This window comes from Phymastichus coffea, unplaced genomic scaffold (assembly GCF_024137745.1).
Source record: "Phymastichus coffea isolate CEN01 unplaced genomic scaffold, Cenicafe_Pcof_1.1 PCOF00151, whole genome shotgun sequence".
In the NCBI taxonomy this organism is placed as follows: Eukaryota; Metazoa; Arthropoda; class Insecta; order Hymenoptera; family Eulophidae; genus Phymastichus; species Phymastichus coffea.
This window is the reverse complement of record NW_026706962.1, coordinates 1-21,119: the sequence shown is the minus strand read 5'-3', so window position 1 is coordinate 21,119 and position 21,119 is coordinate 1. Positions and strand designations below refer to the sequence as shown.

Here is a 21,119-nt window from a genome sequence, read left to right as displayed (position 1 = left end):
CGAGCAGCGGCACACGCCGGCGCCCCCCGACCGACGGCCGAGTGGCGACAATCGATAGATCGCGCCGCCCGCCGCCGCCCGCCGCCCGCCGCCACCCGCCGCCGCGCGCAGCACCAGTCAGCCTAATCTACTTTTCCTCGTGCCGGCGCTACCCTTCCCACGTCGCGACCTCGCACCTCGTCGTCTCGCTCGTCCGCAGCCGCGTTGCGTCGCGAGCTGGGCGCCCCGAGCGCTGGGCTCGACCGTCGCCGCATCGTCTGCGTGGCTTCCGCGGAGAAGCGGCCAGCGCAGCCGATGCTCTCGCAGCTGGTATGGGGGTGCCAGACGCGCGCGCCGCTTTATCTGGGTCACCCATATTTTCGCCCCGCTGCTCCGCTGCCCCGCGCGCCAGTGCCAGCCGCGAGCTTTTCATTTTCCGAGAGCTGCCGTGCCGCTGCTCTCTCGCTTGCCTTCTCTTCGGCTGCCGACCGATCAAAAGGACTAATCGATGGCTGCTAGAATGACTTGCCGAGCAACGATAGCGCGACTTTTCAAGGGATTTCAAGTGGCATTCGTTGGCATCTGTCTCATCAAAATGTATTTTCGCGTGTATATGCGGACCTACGTCGATTATTATTATTACTATTGACGAAGACAAGGCAACTCAACATTTCATGCATTTGAGCTACATGCAAATTTCGGGTTTTACCTTTTTGCGGAAAAACAAATAAATAAAACTGGAAATAAATGACCATGGACGATTATTGGGTTGTGTGGCACTTGTTTCCTTTAAGTAAGGCATCAAGCTAATAAATAACCATATTACTGATTCAATAATATTTTTCGTTCGAAAAAAAGAAAAAAACGTTGGATTTCGAAGACCAAACGAATGTTTACTGTGAATTGATCCGATGCACACCGACGCGACGAAAATTTGATTTTAGTTAGAAAAATATGAATGCATTTGTTTGTTATGTAACCGATTTCCATTTTGCCCCCTCGCTCGAATGCACATATCGAGTGGACATTGGATTCGATGGTTTTTATTGAGGCACAACCATTCCAGAGAATAACTAAGGGAGGTCCGGCAGCAGATTTTTAGATATGCTTGCAGGCATTCATTTTCGTCTCGCTCGAGGTAAACGTTCGCGCTAACGCTAAGTAGTGCAGTTTTTTCTTTTCGTGCACATTGAAAGTCTAATCGTTCCACAAGATTTCAATGCTTTTTTGCCGCATTTGCGTGAAAAAAAATTAATTGATTTGTAGCTTGAATCAGTAATTTACTTTTTCCGCTCATTGATGACAAACTAAACGTGGTATTTATGATAGGCAATAGTTTTTTATCCCTTTCAACGCAAGTGCCGAGAGCAGATGATATTTTTCGACGACTTGGGATTCAAATTGTAGCAATTTTACGTCAGCCTTAGTCGCGCACATGAGTTACTATCTCATTGGAGATATTGCAATCTGTAGGTGAAACACAAGAAGTCAAGACTGAAGAAGATAATTTGAGGAAAAAGATTTATCGAAACATAGGATCAATTTGACATCTCGACGGAGAATAAAAAGCAACGAGTCCAACAAAATATTTCGCAACCAAGTTATGTAAATGCTCGTCCCAATCTATCATGCGACCAGGAAGCTCGCCTAAATTCTCGCTTTAGCAATGAGGCGGTCAGAGCAGGAAATGCCACAGGGGATTTATGTTCTCTACGTCACTAAGCAAATTGATTGCAAAATCATTTAATGTTGTGCTTTCATCAAAATAGACGTATACAGTATATAACAAGTATTAAAAACATCTCATTCGGACATACAAATAGTTTTATTATAATGGCCAAAGGGCGAAATCTCGGAATCCCATCATGGCAGTCGGCTGTTTACTCCTTATGAAAATAACGTGAATCGCCGCAGCAAAAGGAATGGATTTCCGTTTGCCAAGGAATGTCGGTCCTCTAACAACCACGGCCTTGTCTCGTTAAAAACCTTGTGTACGATTGAAAAGGCTCCTTGCCGTCCTGGCTGGGCGTCATCCAGGCCTCGATCTCCTCGACACTGGAAATGCGCAAAAACGCGCAATCGGTCAAACAGACGTGAGAGAGATGACAAGGTGGCTTTGGCTCGCGGAAAAAGTTCCGTGCAGACTCGCCAAAGCAGATCTTTTTCCTTTGGACATTATGCCAACATCGAGACGTAAATAATCGCCGGTTAATGAGCTTTTTCTTCGTCGTTTATCTTTACGACGTTTTTATTCTTTGACTGCGCAACTACGAAAGCATCAAAAGATGGAGAGCTGCATTAGTTATCACGTTAATTCAATTTTGACGTCAACTGAGATGATAATCCCGATCGAACGACGTATTGATTGGAAAAAGATTTTTTCTAACGAGCTACGCGATCGAATTTGCCTTTCGATTAATTATTGAAAAAGAGATGAGCCACCCGCGCGTAGAGAAGTTTCCAAATCAAGCGTAGTACTCGTGACGCAAATAGGATAAAAAATTCTATCTAGATCCCGACGAAAAAAAAGCAATTACGCAGCAGCGGCCAATTAGGCATTCCGTCAGAATTCGAAATTAACGCGTGCGCGCGCGCGCGCGCGCGCGGCACACTCCAACGTCCACTCTAATTAAAAGCAAACGGATGCGGAGCGTAGTCCGACGAGGGCATACAAATCCGAAAAGAGAAAAGCCGCGGGTGGAGCTCGCGCGCCGTCAAGTTTATTCAACTGTCCACGCGAGTCGAATGATGAATGCGCGTTTAAGGTGCTTACGTGCGCGGCACGTCGGTGAGGTTCTCGGCGCCGTCCTCGGTGATGAGCACGTCGTCCTCGATGCGCACACCTCCGAAGCCGCGGAAGCGCTGGAGCTGCTCCCACACGATGAACTTGCTCTGCTGCTCGTCCTTTTCGGCCTTGTCCAGCAGCTGCAACGCGCAAAGGCAAGTCGAGTTAGGTCGGTTTATTTCACGACTCGCGCGCCATCGTTGACGAATGATGTAGTATGCTTTGGGCCGAAACGAAATGACGAAATGACGAAATGACGAAATGACGAAATGACGAAATGACGAAATGACGATCGACGAGCGGCACCGCGACGCCGGATCGTCCATGCGATTCACGCGATATAATTGTACGCCCGCGAGTTGCGCAATCGCGCTTGACGCCGCCGTCGCGATCGAGGCTCACCCAGTCGATGAAGTAGCAGCCTGGCTCGATCGTCAGCACCATTCCAGCGAGCAGCCGACGCGCAAATCTGAGCTTATCGAGGCCAGGCTCGGAGGGTCTCGGAGGCTGGCCGGCCAGGTAACCGCCTACGTCGTGAACGTCCAAGCCGAGCAGATGGCCCAGGCCGTGCGGTTGGAAGACGGCGTTCAAGCCAGCCTTCGTCATGTCGTCGACGTCGCCCTTGAGCAGGCCGCCCTTCTTCAGGGCCTCCAGCGTCACGCGGTTTGCCAGCGAATGCATGTCCGTCCACAAGACTCCGGGCTTGGCAGCGCTCATTACCGCGTTTCTCGCGTCGAGCACGGCGTTGTAGACGAGCTTCTGGTCGTCGCTGAACTTGCCGCTGGCGGGGAAGCTGCAGGTTATGTCGGCCGCGTATCCGCAGTAGTTGGCCCCCATGTCGAACAAGCTGCGAGGGAAAAGCGATCAGTGCCAGTGGCGCATCGGCGGAGCTTCGGCCGACGCCGACGGCAACTCACCACATGTCGCCGGGACCGATCATTTTGTCGTTGGGCGCTCCCGCGTGTCCGTAGTGCAGAATCGCGGCGTTCTGGCCGCTGCCGCAGATGCACGTGTAGGAGACGTGCCTGCAGCCGCCGACGGTGTACACGTAATTCTGAAAGGTCGACTCGGCTTGGAATTCCCACATGCCCGGGCGGACGATTTTCATGAGGATCCGGTGGGCGTCCGAGCTGACTTTGGCCACGTAGCGCATCACCTCGATTTCCTTGGCCGTCTTGACGACTCGGCTGAAACAGAGGAAACGGCCGCGGGGACGAAACTCTTCGTTATTAGCGTTCACCGGAGATCCGCTGCCGAGGAAGCTCGCCGGCTGCCCCGGAAAGACCTCGTCAAGTATTCCCTGAGCGCCTCGGCGGGCCTCTCCCGCAACGCCAGCAGAGTTCGACAATCGAGAAGCGCCACGCGGAAGCCTAATTTCGTCAAGTGCCTGACTTTCATCGCTTGCTGACCCGTCAGCTCGGTCGAGTTCCAGCAGTAGTGCTCGGGCAGCAGCAGCAGAACCGCGGTCGTTCCGCGCCTGTTCGCGCTGAACCGATCGAGCCTCGAAAGAGGCGCCGAAGCCGCCGCTCTCTTGTGGATCACGGCGTGCACGAGATACAGCTGAGAGTTGGACAGCTCGTCGACGAGCACGCGCTCGCTGATCGCCTCGTCTTCGTTGGCGAAACGCGCGAGCTCGTCCCTGATTTGGCTCAGAGCGCTCTCTATTTTCGGGTGCATCGCCGCGTAATACCTGTCGCGGCGACGGATCAATAGCGGGCCCAGGTAGCTCGAGCACTCGACGCTCATCGCGGTGTCCAGCAAGTAGAGCTGCTCCCGCAACGACTTCGCGCTCTCGATTTCACGGATTTGCAGATCCAACTGCTGCAAGAACTCCGGGGCGAGGATCTTCGTCATGAACTCGGGGAAATATTTGCTCGTGTAGGCGCACGACAAGAAAGTGCTCAATATCGCGTCGGCTTGCAAATGGGAAAACTCTTGCTTCAGTTTTATCTCGAATATCTCCCAGATGCTCTCCTTCTTTTCCAATTTGAAATTTAATGTGCCGAAGGCAGAGATCATCTTCATAAACGGAGAGACGGGCACGTTCTTTGCGTGTTTTTCCAGATACTTTACGACTTTATTAAGTATGCCTCCGTTTCTCAGATGAACAGTGGAGCAGTAAATCGCAACGGCTACCATCAGAGCGTAGTCGTTGCTTTTCACGTTTTTCATCGTTAAAGTTTTTTCGATGGCTTCCACGAGCGTCGCATCGACGTATCTGTTGGTCGTCAGATTCTCTAAAAATTCCATCAAATCGTACTTGGAAGCGGTCGCGAGGTGCGCGTACGCCCATTTGCTCGCACATTTCAGCGCAACAGCCGATTGCAAATTATTAGCGAGCGCATTTAGCAAATCGTTGACTTGCGCTACCGACATCTCCTCGTAATGCTCCATCAGCTTTTTCTCCAGCAGCATTTGCATTCTGTTTTTACTCCTTGCCAAGTACTTTAGCAGCTTGAGTAGCGAGACCAACTGATCGATGCTTATATCTTCCTGCTTGATAACAAAACCAATCCATAAATAATCTATCGCTTGGCGGTATTTCGTGTCGTTGAAAGCGTACAAAATCTTGATAATGCTTATCAGTTGGTCAACGCTGAAATTCCCACTCGTTGCTCTTATCAGAAGTTGGTCGGTGAGCATATCTTTGTAAGGATTATTAGCCGAGTTGAATCGGTCTCTCAGTAGTACTTGGAGAGCATCGATTATTAGTCCACTGTCGGAGCCACTGACAACGGAATCGAGCATGTGCAAGATGAAACTGTCTCTGTCGAACGCAGGCATGAACCTTTTGAATCGGCGATTCTTCTTCTCAAAGTCGACGACTTTTCTCAAGTGTTGCACAGCGATTTTACCGCTCAGTTCCGGATTCTTCGCGCTCCCCGCGGAAGAGCTGTCGATCTCGCGAAAAGCGTGCTCGAGCTCCAGAATCCTCGAAAACTCCAATTCGGAAGGGAATACGGGCAGGCTATCGTTGGATTCATTGCTGAGCTTCTCGCGACTCGGCGACGCGCTTGAACCGTCGATTCGACTCAAATTGGATGACTGGCCGCTATCCGAGCGTTCGGCGTTGCTCGAATCTCTCACGTCAGCGTTACCAAAAATGCTTTTCAAATCGCAAGCTACATTGATAATTATAGGCAGCTCATAAATCTCAAAACCATCTTGCACAAACATTTCTGTGCGCAATAGGTTAATACGTTTTCTTGTCTGCTTCTCATCGCGCTCGATCAATCCACTAAATTTCGCAATCAGCAGACGTGACTTTGGTGTCAACGGCAACTTGGCCAATCTTCTTATCATCTTTTAGTATTGCGCGCACAGTTCCATTTTGAGACCCATTATTGACTGAACCACCCTGACCACCGTTTCTTCGACAGTTTACATATAATTTTAATAGTCCACCGAGTTAATCGTTGTACTTTTTCTGGATTACGTAACTCGAGTGTTTTACGAAAAATTACATGTATTCTTTCAAAAATATATTCACGTCACTTCTGCTTTGAAATGATCAGTGAAAACAAACAAAACATGTTTGATAAAAATGTCTTTTTGCGAAAACGTTGATAACAAGCTCGCGATGAGATACGTTTGTTTACATCGACTCCGTCGGTAAAGAAGATTCCTCGCTGCTTCGCCATGACGCCGATGGATGGCGGCACGCAAATCACCCGAGTGGCCTTCTCTTGAGCGCGACGGTCTGTTGATATTTTTACACTGTTTAGTATGAATGAATCGAATCGCGTGAGCGCGCACGGGCAAAAAGTAGGACGGGTCAATTATATACGGAGACTTTGGTTTATTTTCCAACGGAGCTCCAATTATTTGCGGGAGACTTTGGTCGAGCGAGATAAATAAAAGTTGCGTGCAACGATCACGTTGAGTTTCGCTTCTCTTTGGCGCTAGGTGAAATAACCGCTGGCGTTGCCTCTCGCGTTCCCCTAATAGATCTCTTTCGGACGTCTTTTCAAAAACTTTATAATGGCATTCACTGTCACGAGATAGAGAGAGAGGAGAAGGGGAAACGCAGCCTTTATCGCTATTCATTGGCTGCGCGAAGTATTGCGTGCGCGTCTAGCAAAATAAGCGTAACCTTCCCAAACGTCGAGCAATCAATTATTCGCGATCCGACTTCCTAGTCAATATTTGCGCTCAGCTCTCGGCCAAAGCGTAATCCCTCGCTAAAACGCACTTCTTTTTATTTTATTTCTTTCGGTATGACTATTTCGACGCACGCGTTGACCTGCAGCAGAGAAAGCAAATGTTTTCTCTTTCCCCGTGGCGCGCACGTGTATAGACGAGCGTCGTCGTTCTCGTTCGCGATCAGAAAAGCAATGTCTCCGCGCGGTCAATGGAATAGGAGACAAATAAGAAAAAAAACCACGACGTGTCCGCGTGCCGTTTGAAGCATTAATTGGACGAACGACAAACCGGATTTCGTCGCAGGCCAAAACGCGGCACCACATTGTATACTCTTGCCGTCGATTAAAAAGCTGCCGATCGAGGAAGAAAAAAACGGCTTCGAAAGTGAGAACAGATGAAATCGATCGAGAGGCAAATATACCGAACGAACTGGGTTAGAGAGCCGGTGCAGCGTACTAAACGCAGAATGCAGCCCGTCGAAAGTAGCGCGGTGCATTGCACTCCTAGTCGCGAGTAAACAAAGGCATACCGCGTTCGCTCCTGCTGCTGCTGCTGCTGCTGATGATGATGCCAGTTGCACAACGCCACACATAGACGTACACAAGTGCACGCGGGTATCGCAACGTGCCGCGACTTATTATAACCTCTCACCCCCCCCCCCCCCCCCCCTCTTTCTCTCTGTTGACGTTTTCTTGCTCATTCCGTTCCACTTGTGCCTCGTGCGAGACACTTCCGTCTTCTTTCCCCGGCGTCTTATATTGTTAGTTGCGTCCGCGTTGTGTTTACCGCAGGCTCTCGCGTAACATTTTTTATTATCAATATTTATGGCATGCTGCGCCTCGTTGCGGAAACAATTTGAAAGTCGCGACGAGAAACGATCGAACGCTGCGCGAAGTTTCACGCTGCGTCTCGAACACGTGTGAAACAGCAAATGTAAATCTCGCTCTGCCACTGTCTCATCCTTGCGATGTGACATCGTCGCGTGTTTTTCCGTTGAGCGCTGCTCTGCCGGCGAAGAGGACATTCCTGCGATTAGCAAGGATGATTGCTAATGAGTCGACAAGACTGCGAGGGAACGACTTATGGGCACCTCTCCGCATCTGCGCGGACGGCAAATTGAATGCAACAGGACGAGAGAAGTCGAAAAAGAAACCGAGAGCCGGCGACCCACATTGACGTGTCAATTTGAATTGAATCGCGCTGTAAAGGTCTGTACGGCAAAAGCATAAATTTCCGCGTGTGTGCGTGTGCGTCTTTTTTAGGCACGGGTGCGCACTCGCGCACTCGAGGGAAACATCGCGTGAGCATTATCGCGGCGGCAGTGCGCTTGAAAAAGCATACGTGGCATTGCGATCGTCGCGTACGTGACAAGAACAAGCGAAACGTAGAAAAGTTAAGTTAAAAAAACAAAGTGCAAGAGCTCGATGCGCAACAACACTCACCACTCGCATATCTCCGGATAGAGTATTTCGTTGTTCACCTCGAACCTGCAACAGAGAACGTCGCAAGTGGTATTATATCGGGACGCAGAGAGATTAGCCCCGAGGAAATAGCAGCTCCTCGTGCGAGACTTGCGCGACGCTGCTGCGATGCACGTGCGTTATATCTCACTTGTCGATGCCGTCGAACGTTGCCTCCTTGCTCGTCAAGCCGCTATCGCTGTTGACCTCCGTGCTGCAACAAGCGTCGAATCGCTGATGAGAGGATGAGACTGGAGAGGCTCGTCATTGTTGCGAGCGGATCGCGTGCCTGCGGACGCGATTCCTGCTTTATCTTAAAATCGCTCGAACCGAAAGGTGGTGTCGTTGTCACGTGAATCGCCGCGCCGCCTTGTCCATTTGCTCGATCGCGTCGTAACAGCCAACTTTAACCGTTGGCCGTGCGCAGAGGCGACTTTTACGAAGTCCACGTACGGGCTCCGATGGTGGCTGGCATGCGTGACTCGACGCCGCGCGAGTTCAACAGCACAGATATACGTGGTGGATTCGTCCTAGCGGCTGATTTATACGCGCGCGACTCGCTCCCGGCATAAGTGCACGCGGCTTGGCGAGTTTTTGTCCTTTTCGTGTCGCTGCACGCTAGTCGATGCGCGCGCGCCCCGCAAAGCAACTCGTCGCTGTAAAACAACAAACATTGCCCAGTCGCACGAGGGAGGGAGGCAGAGTGCTGATAAGGAAGAGTGTAACGAGAGACTAAACGCGTTGTATGTTGTTGGCAGTCGGTCTTATCTGGCGCGACTTATTAAAGAGGCACGTGACAATGATGCGTCGACTCACCAAGTGAAAAGTGACTACATTTACGTAATTGCCGGAGCCGTGGGGGGAACACTGCGTTGCAAGTTTTCACGCGTCCAGCGAATAATTCAGCTCTCGCTCTCCTGGCAACAGCATTATTGGTGTATAAGATGTCGGAGACTCAGAATTCGTAACAATCTCGGCATTTTATATCACGCGAGTGTGTTCGTCCAACGATCGGAACGATTCGTCGAGGGCTATATACACCGGTTCTCGTTTGATCACCAAAGTAAAGCAACGCGTTGAGCTCGGTTGTTACGCGAATGGGTGACCGATGGGAATCCTCTGTGCTGTTGCTATCTCTTTCACCGCTTCTGCCATTTCTTTCTTCGATACTCGTTTACCCCCCCCCCCCCCCCCCGCCCGCTTACTTCGCTTCGACTTAATTACTTTTTCAAAAGTAGTGTCAACTTTCGATTAAGAGCAAGTATTGCTCCGGACAATACGAATTCCTCTTCGTGTGCAATACTGCAATTGCCGATTGCGCGCGCGCACGTAACGTCGCGCAGCTGATGCCGTTAAATTTACACCGGGCCGAAACGAGTTTTCCCGGAATAATTCCCAGTAGCGAGCGCGACTGTACGAGTGTGCGCAAAATAGACGCGATTCGCGATATTTTCAGAAGCGTTATCTCAATGGAGATTCATAAGAGTGCACGATTGATCGGAGCTGCGCTTCTCTTCCGTCGAGTCTTCAATCTAAGATTCGGAACAGCGAAAATTTACGCCTCGATTTACGCTCACAGAGAGCGTACGACTATCCAACGCAATTTACATGTCATTCCTTGAGCTCGTATCGCATCGCATCGCATCGCATCGCATCACCTATGCATGGAGAAGAAAGGACGACAACTCTCGCGCGGACAACGCAGATCGGCGCCGCGTCATTAAAAATGCTATTGTAGCGAGCGAAACTGTGACGCGACGATTTATTTTATTTCTAGGCACTCGGCGACAATTGAGCCATTTACTTAATCTTAGCGAAGGCTGTGTTTCATTCCAAGGCGCACTCGAGCGCCGAAGAGCGGCAGAACGGAGCAAGGCAAAAAAAAATTGTACGAAATGAGAGCAAAGCTACTATTCACGATTGTCCAGCCGTTATATTCGTCGAGCCTATAGAGGCAGAGCTTGTGCATCGAGGCTTTATTTCCGCTGCGATTCTTCAAATATTTGCGCTCGCGCGACGCACATAATGCGCACGTCCAAATCCCAAGAGGCGGCGGCGAGGTGATTTTTTTGGCGCGCGCATCTGTGTCGTTCGTTCCGAGCGCACGGTGCGTCACTGCACTTCCACCGCGCAGTATCGGCTAACCGTAGCGCCGGGGACGCCTCGCGGTCGGGCCTCGTCGCTTCGATTCTGTTCGACGACTCGGGTGGCCAGCGAGTACGCGCGTGATTCGCAAATCGTTATGGAAAATGTAAAAATAGAAGGTCGCTTTCGCAAAGGCACTCGTGGAATCGAGGCACGCGCGAAGCTCGCCGTCCGACGACCGAGCGACGCGCGCGAAATAAGCAATGAAGCGCGATGTGCCCGACGACGACGACGACGACGACGACGACGACGACGACGACGACGACGACGACGACGACGACGACGACGACGACGACGACGACGACGACGACGACGACCGACGACGACGACGACGACGACGACGACGACGACGACGACGACGACGACGACGACGACGACGACGACGACGACGACGACGACGACGACGACGACGACGACGACGACGACGACGACGACGACGACGACGACGACGACGACGACGACGACGACGACGACGACGACGACGACGACGACGACGACGACGACGACGACGACGACGACGACGACGACGACGACGACGACGACGACGACGACGACGACGACGACGACGACGACGACGACGACGACGACGACGACGACGACGACGACGACGACGACGACGACGACGACGACGACGACGACGACGACGACGACGACGACGACGACGACGACGACGACGACGACGACGACGACGACGACGACGACGACGACGACGACGACGACGACGACGACGACGACGACGACGACGACGACGACGACGACGACGACGACGACGACGACGACGACGACGACGACGACGACGACGACGACGACGACGACGACGACGACGACGACGACGACGACGACGACGACGACGACGACGACGACGACGACGACGACGACGACGACGACGACGACGACGACGACGACGACGACGACGACGACGACGACGACGACGACGACGACGACGACGACGACGACGACGACGACGACGACGACGACGACGACGACGACGACGACGACGACGACGAACTGTGCGCTTGCGTTTTGCAGGGCGGACGCCCGAGCAAAAATTAATATCGACCGGCGCACACGCTGCGTCTCCGCGAGCATATGGGGCAACTCGTCGACGCTTGCGGCTGCTGCCGGGAGACGAGCGAGAGCACGGCTCGCGAGCTGCGCAACTTGGGCATGGAGCTTGTTTTGGTCGCTGCGCCCTACGTCGCCGAATCGGCCGGTCGATGCGCGCGGGACGTGTCTTTAGGATTGGCGCGCGAGTGCTTTCCGGCCTTGGCACCGTTCGCGAGCGAGCACTATGCGCCTCTCCCCGGCCAGCCGATCTCTTTTATCCTCTTCTTTCGCTCATCTATCGACACGAGCGCGTGGCCGACTGGAGATGTGCGCGATGAATTGCCAGAGACCAACCTGCTCGCGCTGCGTACGAGGTTCGATCTCGCGCAGAACTTGGCGACGCTTTACCCCTTTTATTCCTCGTTTTTTCGCGCTCCCGTCCGCGACGGAACAAATTCCCAGACTTGGCCTTTGAAAATACTTTCGGCTGAAACAAACAAGTCGTTGCGCGAACGAGGAAAAAAGTTAACGATTGAGCCGTGCAGGTTGGATCAGCCAATTGGAGCAGCCGCCGCTGGAAAGCTGGGAAACGCCCGTTTCAATTGGCTTGCTGCACGTAGCGACGCGCCGCACCGTTTTTTACTCTCAAAGGCGCATATTTCACGCTCGACCGCGTGTGTAATTGTGAAAATAGAGCCGCCGTCGTCGCCGCCGCGCGCGCTGTTTGTTTTGTTCTTACACGTGTGTCGCCGCCGCCGCCGCCGCCCGTCTTCTTATCGGCCAGCCGCCATCTGCGCGCGTGTCGCAATCGCCAACCGACTTGGGCGTCGTCACGGCGTCGAGTTTGTTTGCCGAACCGACCGATAATGCGCCCGGCAGCCAAATCTGCGCGTTCGACGGGCCGGCGAACGAGACGATCGGAGCTGCCCGACGAGAGGCAGCTTCGCGCACAGGCGATCGGCAAGCGACAGCGGCGCCGTTACCAGAGTGAGCAGGAGGCTGGCCCCCTTGCGGCGCAGCACCCGCGCGACGTCCTCGCAGTAGTAGGCCTCGTCGACGGCGTAGATCTGGCGAAGCTCCTCGAGAGTGGCCAGTTTGCCCATCCAGGTGGCGTGCTCGGGGGGCAGCCGTGGGAAGAACAGCGCCGATTGGCCGCTCGCCACGTCCACGACGCCCATGCTGCCGCTCTGCTCCACTCCGAACGACCATTGGAAGAACGACTCCTGAAATGCAGACAAAGCGGCATGCCAACCTGCGCTGAGAGGGCGCCGACGGATGCGCCGCTTTCGTTTGCTCTCGGGGGCGTGATGAGAGAGCGAAGGAGCTGCGTGCGCCCAATACCAAATGGGAACGGCGCGGCGACGCTCGGGCGCGCTAGGGTGTCGCGGGGGAAACAGGTGATTCAGGTAAAACACGGACTCTGCGCGGAGTCCCGAAAGAGAAAAACAACGATCTGCAAGGCAAGTATAACGTCTACAAGCCCAAATTTCAGAGGCATCATCGGCAATTTTCGGACCGACCCGCCTCGCAGGCATTGTGCGTGGAACGGGGAGCCGCGCACCAAAAGCGTCGCACAAAGCGGCCCGTGGCGTGGGGAGCGAGGAGCTCGAAAAAAGAAACGAGAGAAGAAAAGCGAGGCAGGAGAGGATAGCATCGTCGATTCGTGGAAGAAGAGTACGTACGAGCAAGGACGAGAGAGAGTGTGTGTGATCGAGAGGGGGGGGGGGCGAGTGGAGGGCGGAAACGCCGCTGTGCGAGGAAGATAGTCGATAGACAACTTTGTCCCTCTCCCCTGTCCCAGCTGTGCTGGCTGTTTTCGAAAGTCGTCTGAATCGTGGGCGCGAACCGTCGAGGACGAAAGCGTGCGGATTTGTCGAAAAACAGCGCAGCGGGCCCGTGTTGAAAATCCAAGAGCGAGGCAGCTGGTCAGCCCACGTCGCGCATACCGCGCGCCGGAGAGAGCGAGCGAGAGCGAGAGAGAGAGAGAGAGGAGGAAGACAACGACGCGAATGAGAAAGGATCGTCGGGTCAACGCGCTCGAGTTGCTGCTGCCGGTGCGGCCGCTGCCACTGCTGCACGCCGGAGAGACGCGCTGCGGCGGCAGGTACACGGCCTGCACGCTCCGCACAAAGGCAGGCCTAGCTGTGCTTTGCTCTCGGTCCGATTGAATTTTACGCGACGCGCCGACATTCGGTTGACGAACAGGCGCGGAGCTCAGCCTCGAGTCGGCTGCTGCGCGTCGCCGACGTAATCTTTTTGTCCGTGTGTGCGCGAAGTTGGTTCAGAGTTGATTCCGTTCCGAGAGAGGAGGAGGAAGAGGAGGAGGAGGAGTAGGAGGAGTAGGAGGAGGAGGAGGAGGATGACGACGACGACGACGACGCCGCGTCGAAGTTCCGCACAAGCTGCTTATACGACCCTTGAAACGACAAGCTCGCTTTTCGGCTTTTACAACTTCCCAGCTTCGAGCGGGCTTTTTTTTACTCTCTCTTCTCGTGCCGACGACGACGACATCGGACTTTTTCGCACGCGAAATTCAAACACGTGGCGTCCTCCTCCCGGCTTGAGGCAATGGACTCCATTGAACACGTTGTCGTTAAACTCGTAATCTGCATTGCGTAGCTTACGAAAACCACGTCGGGAGATTCGCAGTTGGCTCTTGTGAAAAACAAGAGGAACGCGAAAAATCTGGCACGGAGTGCGCGCGACTACGCGAGGTGAATTTGAAAGTAAAGGAACAATTGTTGAGGTGAATTGGTGCCCGCGACGTGCCTTTCGACAAAAACGAGGAAAAAAACGGGGGGGGGGGGGGGGGGGGAATAAGGAGGAACAGTTAAAACAAGGGGGCGGGGTCAGTCGAAGGAGTCGCGGTTATTTTGACTTTGCAGCGGAAAGCTGCAGGAGGTGCGCGCGCAGATATATACAAAATCCCACACCTGACGGAATAGTATGTTGACGTCGGTGTCGTTGAAAGGTACATCAACGCCACCTTGCAGCACCACGAAGCTACCTTGCGGCTTGACCAATGGATTAGAACGCAGACGCTCGAGCAGCCGGCTGCGATTCTCCGCGAACAGCGACATCGGCACGCGCAGGCTGTTCTCGCCGCGGAAGTAGTACTGTTCCATTCTGCCGTTCCTGAAACCACATAACGCACACGCATTAGTTTTATCTTTGTGCCGTCTATCACTCGTTGCAGTCGAATTCTTCGATCGACGCGCGTCGACGACTCGAGTGCGACTTTTGCACGCTTTTATCAATGAAAATGCGTGCTCTTCGTTGGCCACGATCAGTCCACGATCAGTCATAAGAAACGAATATCGACCCCCCGTACAAAAAAACCCAATTGACACCGCAACGAGAATGAAAAAAAACTATACGCGCACGCGCGTACACAGTCGCGATGCCTCCGCTGTATACGAGTTTTACACAATTTGCCGCAGTACTGCTAGCAATAAGCCTCTTTTTTAGGAATGCGGTTAACTTTGTCACAATAGAAAGTCAGTCGTTGGGTTGTCGAGTTTGCCGTTGCAAGCGCGGGAGGTTACATATTATTTAAAAGGGAAGGCAAGCCAACAAGGCTTGCGCAAGCGGACTGTGACAGTTATGAAGGCTCGATAAGCAGTCGAGGGGGAGAGCCTCATCGTCCGCGAAGGAGTCTCTGGGAAAGAAGCACGCCGTGTGTGTGTCGATACGTGTACGTACGTGAAAACAGCGGAAGGTCGCCGCTACAAGTCGACGGGACAAGATTAATCGGGCCGTGCCAAGGAGTCGGCAACGAGGAGCTATCGCCATTGCGCCAGCTCCGCGCTCCAACAGCCTGGGTGTCTCGGAATCGCCGTCGCTAATTGCACGGGCACCTCTAGCGCGCACTTGTGCTGCGACGATCGGCTGGCGAGGGGGGGACGTAGGTGGCTCTATTTTCACGCAAGAGGGAGTTTTATCGGAGAGAGCGCATAGCCACCTAGAAGCGAGATAAGAACAATGATCGGCTGCTGCTGCTGCTGCTGCTGCTGCTGCTGCTGCTGCTGCTGACGGTTGCACAGCCGTCGCGCGCGTACGGAGTTGTGCGGGTCGCGTTGCGCGAATCGAGTCGCACTCGTGGACCGGTTTGGCATCTCTCGGTCTCGAGTCGCTGCTCTCTCGTCGCGCCTCGTTCGCCACGAGAGCACACGCAGGACGCGCGCCGATAGAGTCGTACGCGCTGCGACACACGCGCCTCCAGCCACGAACTAGCGCCGCTTACGGCTCTCGCGTCCTTTCTCCGCTAAACGATCGGACGTTAGCGTTGGCGTCATCGCGAACCCGGATAACGTTTTCTCTAACGACGCGGCTCGGTTTGCGAAATTCACATAACGCGCTCTCGCCCGTTCGCTCGCTTCTTTTCCCATCGGCGCTTTCGCCCGCAGGCCGAATTTTTTCTCGCTGCTACGGCTACGCGCACTGGCTTTTCGTGGACGGTGCGCGACGAATCGAAGCTCCTATCTCCCGCAGATACGGCACGGACATTTTCACGATGCTCGCTTGTCGCGCGAATAACTGCACGCGCGCGATAACGCACTTTCGCCCTCTCCCTACTTATCTCCGCTCGCCGCCGTTTTCCTCGTTCCTCGCCTCTTTGTCGTTGGAAATCGGAGCCGCGCGCGCGATCAAATTTTCAGCTGACTCTCGATCGCTCGCAATCCGATTGGCGCGTGTGTTTCCTCGTAACGAGCGTATGTTTTGCCACTGCCGTCGCTTCCCGCGCCATGAAGAATGCAGCGAGGCGAAAAAGCACGGGACGAGCGTCGGGCTCGTTAGCGAAACTGGAGAAAAGCGATGCGGAGCGCGCAGACGCGGAACAATTGCAGCTCTCGAAACGTCCACTCGTCGCGTAAACACTCGCGCGCATTATTCGATCGAACCGCGCTCTACAGCGGCGAAACGGCACGATCCGCGCGACTTTGCACTCGTGTACGCGATATCGATTGAATTTGCGCCTTTATTTGCAGATGGTCACGGTATAGGCTTACGTATACACTCGGTCGCTCTCTCTCTCTCTCTCTCTCTCTCTCGGTACGCGAGCTTTTTTTCTCCTTTCCGTTGCGCACACCGGGGTGCGCGCGGCGTCGCATAGCTGCAATGCACTGAGGGGCTATACGAGTACGTGCTAGCGTCGCGAGAGGTTAAAATAGACGTACGAGAGTTATGCCGACGTCGCTCTCTCTCGTCACTTTGTTCACCGACGAAATCCCCGGCAACAGAAGACTGTCGTTCGATGCTTTACCGATGTTTTTGAACTCTCGGCACTACCGAGCCTCGTTGATGGATGTGCGCGCGCGACCGATATTTTCCTCGACGTTCTTACGTGTGCTCGAACGAAATTAATGTTTATCGCAAAAAAGAGTGATTTGTTCACAGCGCCAGGCGTATAAATCCAGAGAGAATTGATTTGCGCCACTTTTCAAAAATGTTTCGACTTTGATGTCGCGTAAATCCATTTAGCAAACAATGGGCCATAAAAATAATGAGCGCAGCGAGCGAGAGGAGCAGCAAGCATTCGCCTTCCTTTAAGAGCGGCGTACTTATACTTGGAGTGCGCGCGACGAGGATCGATAAAATGCTGAAATATACGCGTGTGGATGCCAAGCCTGCAGTGATTATAACGGAGCTCGTCAAACTGTCAGAATGGATCGTCAGCCTAGTTTTACGAACCAAAACACTCGTCAGCGTCGCGGATCTGCCGAGAATATAATAAATACTCGCCCCCGCGGGCGCGAGAACCGAGCGCCAAAATAAATTCGCCTCCACGGCCGATTTCTCCTTCTCGGCGATCGGGGGGCCAGTATCGTGCAACCGCGCGCCAGGAGAAACGCCATATAGAAATGATGCTCGGCTTTCACATTACTCGCATTACGCACGCGGAGAGACGGCAATTGAAGCGAGAGCCCTCGCCTCCTTTGTTCGCCTCCGCGTTCCCATGTTGCTCGCGCTCGAGAACATGCCGAGCCAAAAAAGAATTTTTAACGGGATACGCCACGCGGCGGCAACTCGAAGGTCGAGCAGCCCGAGCCACCTCTCTTCGGAGCTGCCCGCACGTGCTTTCGTGACTTCTTAATATAACGCGCTTGGCTTGTTTTCTCTCTCTCTCTCTCTCTCTCTCTCTCTCTCTCTCTCTCTCTCTCTCTCTCTCTCTCCTCTCTCTCTCGCTCTCTCTCTTCTCTCTCTTCTCTCTCTCTCTCTCTCTCTTCTCTCTTCTTTTTTTCGCGAAGCAAACTTACATTTGTTACGATTCATCAGATTCGAACGTTCAAAGAATAAAGGGATTTTGGTACTTCCGAGAAAACGGCAAATTAATCGACGTCAACTACCGCGAGATAAAAAAGAAAAAATAAAAATTCAAAAATAAAAACAACAAAAAAGAAAAAAAAAATAGGCCAGTCGAAAATTGTGCGCATGCAAGAAGTTCATCGACCGGTGCTGGCCTGCCGTGGGTGCCGCGCGAGCGAGAGGCTCATGGTAATGTAGGCGAAATGCCCTCTCTCTCTCGTAAGTATGCAAGTCTCTAGGGCTCCGGAATAGACAAAGCGCGCCCGAAGTCCCGCAGACGGGCAAACGAGGAAAGGGTAATTAATGGACGCTGGTGACGTCACGATAAATGACTATCGCTGATTTTGGCTGCTGATGCCTCTGTTGTTGTTGGTTGTTGTTGTTGTTGTTGTTGTTGTTGTTGCTGTTGTTGTTATTGTTTGTTGTTGCTGTTGTTGTGTGTTGTTGTTTGTTGTGTTGTTTGTTGTTGTTGTTGTTGTTGTTGTGTTGTCGTTGTCGTCATCGTCGTCGTCGTCGTCGTCGTCGTCGTTGGCGTTGAATTCGCGCGCAACCGTGAGACTAACGGTCTTTAGGTGTTTGCCTTGTTAAGAGCCTTCTTTTCGTAACTCAATTTCAAGCTCGACGGCGATAAAAACTTTTTTATTTTCGCTCGATGCGTCATCCGCTTTTCCATCGAGACATCGTCAACCGTCGTTTCTTTTTTTGTCCTCTTTGAACTGGCTGTATTTATGCTGTTTATTGAGCGTCGCCGATTCCTTCTTCGGAAAAAAGAGGCAAATTTTCAGAAGGCCGCCCGAGAGACGAAATGGAGAGATTAATCCGCCAAAGATCCTCTGGTTCTTTCAGCCACAAAAGAGAATAAAATGTCTTTCTCGCGCGCCGTAGCGATACATAGAGAAAGCGTTGCGAGTGTCGCTCGGAGAGAGACTCGAAAGTGCCTATGTGTGATTTCGTGCTGTATGAGTTACGCGAATTGAGAGCGGCTAACTGCTTTCAACTCGCCTTTTGGCAATCGCCCATGGTGAGAAACGTGACTGTCACAACAATAAATGCGCCTTCGTGGATTTCGAACGCGCTGTTTGGAAACCCGCGATCAGAATCGCCACACTCGAGCGATGTGAAATGTCTGATAAAAAATACTGCGGGCAGATGCATTCAAACTACTTTATTCGCGGAACGCTGCGAAAATCCAAGTTTAAACTCTCGTTACTCGTAAACAAGCCGATAAAAAGGCGCTTCCCATTCCAAATTAATGATAACGAGTCGCGATATCGGCAATGAATCGTTTCACAGATACCAATAACGTACCTACTCTACAATCCTCCAGAGAGAAATATTTACGATCGTATTCGTAATGGAACGTTTTATTTTTTTTAGTTAAACACGATTAGATATTCTTGACCCGTAGCCCCGAGCGCAAAAGCTCGCGCCAGCGATGATTAATCAGCTGCATTCTCAAGTTGACAATACGCGAAGCGACAGGAAAAACAACTGTCGCTGCAAGTGCAGCGTTCTCTTTATTCCACGAGCATTTTTTCCTCTGTAAGACCGTCATAACAAAAAAACGCAAGCAGATAGCGACGACCGAGCTCTCGAGGCTGTGCGCGAAATATCATTCTCGCGGAAACAAAGACGAAAAAAAATATTCGTAAAATGAACGATTACGCTGTACCTGTTGCGTTTATTTCTTTCGAAAATAACACGCGAGTGAGATGAACGATTCATGCAACGTCCCGAGCTAAGAAGTGGTCAACGGACACACTTCAGTCTTCCCATTCGTAGCTACTGAGCTAGCTACTGAACCAGCCACGCATCTATAGACTGAAGTGCGCCGCTGGCCACTCTTTCTCATCTCGGCCCAGCGCCAGCAACGACAAGGTGTGGAATATAACCTAAAAAAATAATGAATCATTCAACAGGCAGTACTCGTTGAATTTCAACGAGACAGATAGGACTAGCACACGACGAAGCGCGACAATCGAAGATAAATAAAAGCAACTACGCATAACTACGAGCATTCGACTGAACGATAATGTTTACGTTGCGTGAAAAATAGAAGAACACTCTCACCTACTGGATAATAATACGGTGAGAGAAAGCAATCGAAAGGGGAAAAAAAGAGTTGAGCTGATGCTTCACGTACACTGCGATTATCGTTGCTCTCGCGACTCGTTAAATTTTCAGCGATCCGGCAAGTTTGGTTGACAGATAAGTATCATGCCTCTCACTAGTGATACAAGTCACGAGGTGTGTATTCCAAAGCGAGTATCACCGCACGCCCTAGCGCGTGAATATTAATAATTGAACGCGCGCAAAGAGGTTAACGTCGTAAAAAATGCGAATGAGGCGGTGGTGTCTGAATTGTTTTTTACATACGTGCAGGTGGATTTAAGGCCGTTGACGTTAACCGGAGCGTTAGCAACTGAACTCCTGGACGCCATGTTGGCTTGACGAGTCGCAAGGTGCGCGCGCCTCCTATGCTGTTGGCGTTGTTTGCTCTCCTCGCGCTCCCATCATCTTATCGTTTACGCTGCGTCTCCACTGGCTGACGCTCTCGGCTAGTACTACTGCGACCCTACATTGTTTTCGCGCAACTTGTTTTTCCGACGAGTCGCCTGTTAGGATTTACCCTTTTCGTTGAGGAACTCGGGCAAACTCTTGCGAAATAACATCGTCAGCACCGAAAACATCGCAAGAGTGGGAAAAGCATTACAAAATTCCGCTGAGCAGGCGTTCTGGCCACGTTAATGTATAGATAGTGGTGTACGGCGAAGGTAGCCAGGAATGATGAAGTGTTGCGTGAAATGAGAGAGAGAGAGAGAGCGAGAAGAGAGAGAGAGAGGAGAGAGAGAGAGGAGAGAGGAGAGAGAGGAGAGAGAGAGAGAGAGAGCGCGGCGCGCGCGAGTGTCACACACACGGTGGCACAGCACAGCTCAGCTTGTATACCGAGAGGTTTCGTGCCGTCGTCCTCAGCGGCTTAAAGCGTGTCAAAGTATTATCCTAGGGTGTATTACCGCCGCGACAAGACAGACGTGCACTCGCCGTGACGTATACATTCATCTGTTCTTTCGCCCTCTATCCCGCGAGCGACGTCTTTATTATGAATTTCATCACGTCTAGCGCTACTTACTTTTTCAAGTACGCAACCGCGCGAGCTGATATTTTAACGCTTTCGTTTGATATCGCTCAGTAGAATCTCGGATGAAGCCTTTTATACACTTCCGGATCGTTTGAAAAGGCAATTCCGTGGTAAC

General features: G+C 52.4%; 1 protein-coding gene across 2 annotated transcripts; it reads right to left on the bottom strand.

Moving 5' to 3' along the window:
* Positions 1–1,706: 1,706 nt before the first annotated feature.
* LOC131672453 (xaa-Pro dipeptidase) lies at positions 1,707–20,353 on the bottom strand. 2 transcript variants are annotated; one of them, XM_058949669.1, is made up of 9 exons: positions 20,242–20,353; positions 14,493–14,694; positions 12,537–12,782; positions 8,519–8,574; positions 8,350–8,394; positions 3,682–3,951; positions 3,167–3,611; positions 2,753–2,904; positions 1,707–2,034 (listed from the first exon to the last, which is right to left on the bottom strand). In XM_058949669.1, exons 1-9 carry the CDS (start codon positions 20,304–20,306, stop codon positions 1,935–1,937), a joined length of 1,581 nt encoding a protein of 526 aa, XP_058805652.1. In that variant the 5' UTR covers positions 20,307–20,353; the 3' UTR covers positions 1,707–1,934. The 2 variants fall into 2 exon arrangements, with proteins under 2 accessions (XP_058805652.1, XP_058805651.1); XM_058949668.1 differs by lacking the exons at positions 1,707–2,034; positions 2,753–2,904; positions 3,167–3,611; ... (2 more) ...; positions 14,493–14,694; positions 20,242–20,353 and having other exon boundaries at positions 3,809–6,464; positions 8,350–8,512.
* Between the last annotated feature and the right edge of the window lie 766 nt (positions 20,354–21,119).